Raw genomic sequence first — 7,237 nt, 5'->3', positions numbered from 1 at the left:
ACTTACCAATAACAAAGTTTTTGAGAACCTGATTTCCTTTGACCATGAAGACTAAACCTACGACCTAACGTTACTGCTATCACCCTGCCACTACAAGCTATAGTAAAAATGGGTCATTCTGCCAAAATCGATACCAATAACGAACTACCACATCTTTCGTATACACAGGGTGAATGAAAAGTGTTTCCACCAACAATAACAAAGGGGAAACGAAGAACCAAGGGGTTTTCAAAAAAAGAAGGGTTCAACACTTTGTTGAGAGGTTGAAGAAGACAAAAGTTGAGGAAGCCTGAGGAAGTAAGCAACGTGAAGAAGTAAGCGCGCGTTGAGAAAGAAGAAAACGACTTGGAGAAGATGCAATTGAGAATGGGATTCAAATCAAGCTTCTGCACAAAAACTTCCTCTTCTAAACCCTTCTGCCTTTAACGAAAAGAAATGCAAAAAAATAATTATCATTGGAATTTAAGAAAAAATAAAATAAAATTCTCAGTAAAATTGTAAGAGAAGTTGTCATTTTGTTAACAAAAATATCATTTATTTAGAATTGAATACACTAAAGTGTGCAAATGCAATCCACTTCAGAGGGTAATAATAACACTTGAACAAAAAGGCAGTGTGAAATCTCCAATTTAATTAAAAGTGTGCAGCCTGAAATCAAGAGACAAAAATATATTTTACTCAACTTTAATTCAAAATTAAATGCTAAAATTGATGTGAAAGTAGCATGATTTCAATTTAAAATACAAAAAATTGTTTAACTTGCAAAAATGCTTAACGTAGAAATGGGGTATTCTCACATTCACGTTAAGATGATAACAGCATGCTCCTATCGTTTCTAGAAAAACTGTTATTCAGTATTTTTTTTAAATTGAACAAGGGTGCTGTTGCCATATGTAATTGATGGAAATGAAATAGTTTTGAATGTTGAGGAAAGCAAAAGATGAATGAGGATGATTGGTTGTGAAAGCAGTTGTTGTATGTTAAGAGAGGGACCACAGTGGAAAGCAGAAGAAATGATGAGGAACATTTTGCATGAACAAGAATAATTTGAGATTGGAATGGTGGTAGGGGTTGCATTGCATGCCACTGTGCATGTTCCTGCTCTGCACCTGCCCCACACTCTCTTGTGTCTCCTTCCATTTATTTACAATATACCCAACATGCCCCTCCTCTCATCTTTAGTAACTCTATCATGATATTGCTTATCTTTCTTAAAATATGTTTGACTAACCATAGAGTGGCATGGTTCCAGCAACTGATCAACAACCTTGATCGAGATCTACAGTGGCGGGTAAGATGGATTTGGAATCTGTTTCTAATTATGACCAAGTTAGGGATGCAATCCTGGAAGAGGTACTGATTCTGATTTTTGTCTCGTCAAATTTTCATGTATCTACTTCTGTATCATAATCATGTGTAAAGCTGTAATTTAAATGTTTGGTTTTATGATTTTAAGATCATTATTTGCTATTGATTTTCTTCTGCTCTTCCTTCACCCACACAATGACTTCTTTCTTCTGCTGTTGATTTTCTTGTTTGGTGATGGAAAATGCTCTTCTTGAGACTGTAAGACAAAAGAGAAGGACTATACCACCTGCAAGATGTAGTGTGTATCAGGTGCCATCAGTGAAAGCTGCACACTCGGCAGAGCAATTTGCATGTGCAGACTCGTTTAGTTGCAAGGAAGATGCAAATGAATTTCGTAGAAATATCCAGGTTTCCTTTAACATAGCATCTCCTCAGAAATTCCTGCTTCCACAAGAGTATACCTCTTGGATTTTAGAACTTAGATAGTTCAAATTTAGTGCCTAGAATGAAGAGTTATAGTAAATCAATGTCTACAACGGGTCCATGCAATTCAGATTATTCAACCCTGACACCGTTCAAAACAACTCTTTTATTCTATTTATCGTCTCTATCATGTAAATTACGCTTATATGAAATGTTTACCATGATGAATGAAATATTATTGTTGTCATACAATGCAAGTTCCTAAAACCATAACCTACTAAATTGATCATCTATTGAGCTTTCAAGAATAAATTGATCATTTATTTGGAATTTACTCCACTAAAGAAGTGTGCAAGTACAATCCACTTTAGAGGGTAAAATAGATGTTAATCATTGATGAGAAAATCAAAGATAAAATGTCTACATCAAATTGGATAACAAATAACTTAAACTAGTGTCAATTAATTGAATTGGTAGAATAGATTGCTTTTAGTAAAAAGAAAAAACAAAGTATTCCATCTACTGGTTCATGAGACTTAAAAGGCAACATCGACACAAGGACTGCCATGTCTAGTGATAAAACTTTTCGTTTGAACAGAAGTTTTGTCAATGAATTCACAATTTTTGTTTAGATTTTTCATATTTCACAATGCAATCTTTATTTAGTTGTTCCTATGTATAAATGAATCAGTGTTTTTAATAAGTATAAAGAAGTGCCCTGATGCCCAATTATCCATGGTTCAAAGTTTTACACTCAAATCTCACTGAAACTAACAGAAGCAGCTTTTGTATCAATACTAAATTGAGTCGTTAATTTCATATATATCTTTTGTCGAAGTTTTCTTGTTTCATGTACATCTAAAACTACTTTTGGTTGCAAATTTCCAAATATTACTTGTCAAAATATTTTTTCTAATATCTATTATCCAACACATGTTACTGCAAACTCGTGTTCAATCGGAATCGATTATGTACAGTCACGTTAATATAAAATCAATCATACAAAGGCATATCCAAATCATGCAACTTTGTTGATATGTTTGATATACAAGGAAAATTTGTTGTATATACACCAATGTTTATGTTGCAGAAGATGGTTAGTATCATAACCTTATATAGCTTTACTAAAGAAAACTATCAGAAAAACACTGTCCTACAAGCTTAACAATTCCCATTTGTACAACGCTATTAAAAATGGAATTTCTTGCATGCCAAAGTGAATAGAGTTCAACATCAGTTGGCTTCCAAAGTGTTTATTACATAATATCCTAACAGCAATTTTTAAATAGAAAACTCTTAAATTTTTCCTATGTTATTGTGGATTAGCTTTTCTTCTTCTCACAGTCTTCTTCGCACTTACAGTAACCTTTTCACCTCCATTTTTCTGCACTTGCTCATTGTTAACAGCAACTTTTGAAGAATTGACCTTCATTTCACCTTCATTTTTCTGCACTTTCTCATTGTTAACAGCAACTTTTGAAGAATTGACATTGCTTTCACCTCCATCTTTCTGCACTTGCTCATTGTTAACAGCAACTTTAGAAGAACTGATACGGCTCTTTAAGCGCAATATCTCACCCTTGGCAGAAGCCAAATCCTCCTCCAATTTCTTCCCTTTTCTCTCTAAATTCTCTCTTTCACTGCCAAGTTTCGTGATGAGGTTATGAGCATCTTCAATGTTTTCCTTGGCTTCTTTGCTTGCATTTCTTTGGTCTGCTAGGGACTTAATAAGCACCTCTTTCTCTTTTTCAAGGCTAGAAACAATAGAGTTGGTTCTCTGGAGTTCACCAGAAAGGATCGTTGCATTTCGGTTCATTTCATCAAGTGATTTAACAGCCTCCTTCAGGTTCATCTCAAGAGATTTTCTGGACTCCTTGTCTTCTGAGATTTGCTTCTCTAAAGCTTGTATATCTTTTTTCAAGGAATCAACTAACTGTTTTTCTTCCTTCAAATCCTCTGCTGTGGTCTCAGCCTTTTTGTATATCTCAATTAATTCTCTTTGCAGGCTATCACACTTTTCAAGAGCAATTGTCAAATCATGGGACTTACCTTGTAGCTCTGCTTCGGCTTTCTTCAAATGTTCCTTTGCAGTTGTAAGCTCACTTGCTAGCATCTCTGCCTCATGTTTTGCATTATCAAGACTTCTCTGTAGTGATACTTTAACTTCAGTGAGCTCGGATGAAAGCTTAGACACCTCAACCTCAAGCTCGTTGCGCAGTTTGTTTGACTCATTTAGAAGGTTTTCCAATTCAGCAGACTCATTTCTTGATTTTTCAAGATTTTCCTGGGTGTCTTGAAGTTCATGCTTCAAATTATTCATTTTACCAGATTGATTCTCAAGAGCCTCCTTCAACAAATCTCTTTCCTTGGATAAATCAGCATTGATGACCAGGTTTTTGCTTGATTCACGCAGGGCAAGTTCAAATTGATGCTTTAGCTGAAGAAGCTCCTCTTCTTTTTCACTTAAAACCTTAGAGTCCAAAGCAGCCTTCCTTTCAGTAGTGACCTTTAGGTCATTGTATTCCTTCTCCATGACATCATATTTACTCCTAAAATCATCATTCTCAAGAGTTAAGGAACTCAATCTTGAATTTAGTTCCATCACCAAGGAATCCTTAGCTTCTACTTCCTCTTGGCTTTTAAGTAGCTCATCTTTCAACCCTTGAATCTGCAATAGTACACTGGACAAGTCATCCTTGGTTTTCTCATAGGTAGAATTCAATCTCTTCAATTCCAACTCTTTTACTGCTAGAGATGAATTGAGATTCTTAACAACATCTTCTTTGTCCTTGAGGTCCTCACTAAGAACATTGATTCTTTCCTGTAAAACTCCAATTAAATCTATCTTTTCTTTCAAATTGCTTTCAAGATCTTTCTTATCTGTATCAATCTTGGAAAGCTTAGTCTCAAGTCTGTCAATTTGAAGTTTCAGGTCCTCAACCAAACTTCTCTCATTTTTAAGCTCCTGCCCCAAACGGCTGATATTACTGTTCGCAGAATTTAGTTGTTCTATCAACGCTAGCTTCTCTTCCTTTGCCTTTTCAAGTAGGTGAGCTTGTTCCTCCTGCTTATTCAATAACTTCAGCTCATAGTCCTTCTTTGAGGAAACAATCAGTTCTTCCTTTTCCTTCAGTTTCCTGCTCATCTGTGCACATTGACCAGTAAGAACACTACTTAAATTTAATTAATAAATAACAAAAAATTACTTTTAGAAAGAAAAAAAAGAACATTTACATCAAATTAAATGGAAAGTGACCAGAATTTTTGTTTCTTTAGCAGCAGAAGAATAATTCCTCATTTCCCTTTTTCACTGTAGCACTTTGTTAGGAAGAGTGACAATCCTCAAAGGCCAACACACATCTAAGAAACATAAGAGTGAAAATAAGCTTACTGTTTCAATTGTTGCATCAGCAGCGGACTTTTCCTTCTGAGAAAGTGTATAGAGAGCACCCAACACACCGGAAGAAAATATTCCAATTCCATTCAGGAGAGACAGAAAGGAATTTGATGGTTTGTCCACTTCAGGTGCTGTCTGTCCATAGAAGCTACAGAGTTTAGATCAACTCAACATCCAAGGCAAAAAGAATGGTAGTTAAGAATAAATTTACTATTCAACATTGGTATCTGATATTATAACCACACACAAACCTCAGCTTCCTGGTTTTCCTCTTGTGTCTTCACCTCATTTTCTTCAGCTGCAAGGAGAATGAATAATTACCCCCAAGTTACTTCAGAAAGAAGACAAAAGCTAATCCACATAAAACCCAGAACAGAACAACCCTTGAGGTCCTAAAAATACAATTTTCTCTGGAGGGGTGGAGGGAAAACCTCATGAGACATCAATATACAACTAATAGAGTCAAACAGTGCATGGATATATGCATAAGGGGGTCCAAAATGGGGGAAATGGAGACCTCTGTGACATATGTATGAAAATCTAATGGTATACTGTAAGAGGTATAATGTAAACTAATCAACGATTCCTTTTAAAATAACAAATCAGTCTGGTAATATAGAACATGCCACAAGCAAAAAACAGCAAATCAATAAGAACTTACTCAAGAAAGATTCTAAATATCCATTAATTTTTCATCCTAGAAGAAAAGAATTGAAAAAATCAAGAGTTTATAATATCCCAGAACCAAAAAGAAGGAACATGCATTTTCAAAACTCGAAACTTGAAAACAAGTTATAATTTCTTTTCAGATTATTACAGGCAGAAAAGGAGAGAACATCCACCACAAGATATCATTCACATTTCTTTCTTTCTCTTCTATCAGTCTTCTAACCAATTGCATCACTTTTCCGGGATTTCAAAAAACGATCACAAAAACAAAGCCTGATTCGTACGCTCAAAATCCACATTTCTTTAATTTCGAAAACGGCGCATTCAACAAAAGAACCGTCCCATACTTGAATCTTGGCTCATAACTTGAATGCAAGTGAACTCTGAAGGAAGAATCCTCCAAAATAACCGTTACAAACGTTTAGCATTGCGTTGTTTTAAATTCTCTTCTAATCGATACATTAGAAATAAACCCAAATCAAAAAATATTCCGGTCATGCAATAAACCAATCCAAAAACTCAATTTTCGGGATACTACATGCAAATTCAGCGACCCAAAAGCAATTACATTATTATAATTTAGAAATGTAAATTGAAGAAACTTACTTGGAGTTGCGGGTGGTGGTTCGAGAGCTGGGGCCCTCTTCAAACGGCGAAATGGGAGAAGGGCTATGCTCGTTAAAAGAATGGTTCTTTTGCTGCAGACTGGGTCTTGCTGGCCCAAGCAGGAGGATGTGGGAGCTCGCAACTTGGTCTTTGTTCTGTACCCAGATGAAGATGAAGAAGATGAAGAAGATGAAGAAGATGAAAAAGATGAAGATGGGAATTTGCAGAGGGGTGAGTGGAGCAAGCAGAAGGAGGTGCTTCCCATGATGCAGTGGAGAGTTACTTGGTTGGTGGTTTCTCACTCGCAGTGCGCCACATAGAAAAAAGAGAAGAATGGTTTTGAACATGTGAATATCATCGGATGGCGATGGCCAAGCTTGCACTTTGTTGAGGATAATATATGGTTGGGAAAGAATAAACATTGGAAATCAATGCAACATACAATATTTTTTATGTTCTTTTTTTTTTCGCTTCTTTTGTTGTTTGGATGGAAAAATATGATTTTTTTCTTTTTACTTTCTGTATAAATCATACATTTTTTAAATATATTTTTGTATGGAAATGTTTAAATTTGATATTGAAATGTAATTTTTATGATTAAGCTAACATATAATTATAAAATTTGATTTTTATGTTTTTTTATAGATATGAGTTAAAATAGATTTTTTTTAAGTAATTAGTAATTTGTTTCTTATATTTAGTAATATGATTATTTTTGTTTTTATATTTTTTTTACTTAATTGAGTCAATATATTTTAAATCGAGTTAATTTGTTAAAGTGTTACATGTAAAAAATCTCGATTGTCTTGTATTATGAAACATTTTAGTTTGACA

General features: G+C 34.7%; 1 protein-coding gene across 1 annotated transcript; it reads right to left on the bottom strand.

Annotated features, from left to right (window-relative positions):
* Positions 1-2,828: 2,828 nt before the first annotated feature.
* Positions 2,829-6,805, bottom strand: LOC114170054 (MAR-binding filament-like protein 1-1). The gene is made up of 4 exons (XM_028055533.1): positions 6,404-6,805; positions 5,380-5,426; positions 5,123-5,263; positions 2,829-4,876 (listed from the first exon to the last, which is right to left on the bottom strand). The coding sequence occupies exons 1-4, from the start codon at positions 6,666-6,668 to the stop codon at positions 3,044-3,046; spliced, it is 2,286 nt and encodes a 761-aa protein (XP_027911334.1). The 5' UTR covers positions 6,669-6,805; the 3' UTR covers positions 2,829-3,043.
* Between the last annotated feature and the right edge of the window lie 432 nt (positions 6,806-7,237).

The sequence above is a fragment of the Vigna unguiculata genome, chromosome 11 (genome assembly GCF_004118075.2).
Source record: "Vigna unguiculata cultivar IT97K-499-35 chromosome 11, ASM411807v1, whole genome shotgun sequence".
Taxonomy (NCBI): Eukaryota; Viridiplantae; Streptophyta; class Magnoliopsida; order Fabales; family Fabaceae; genus Vigna; species Vigna unguiculata.
This window is presented reverse-complemented; position numbering and strand designations above follow the sequence as displayed.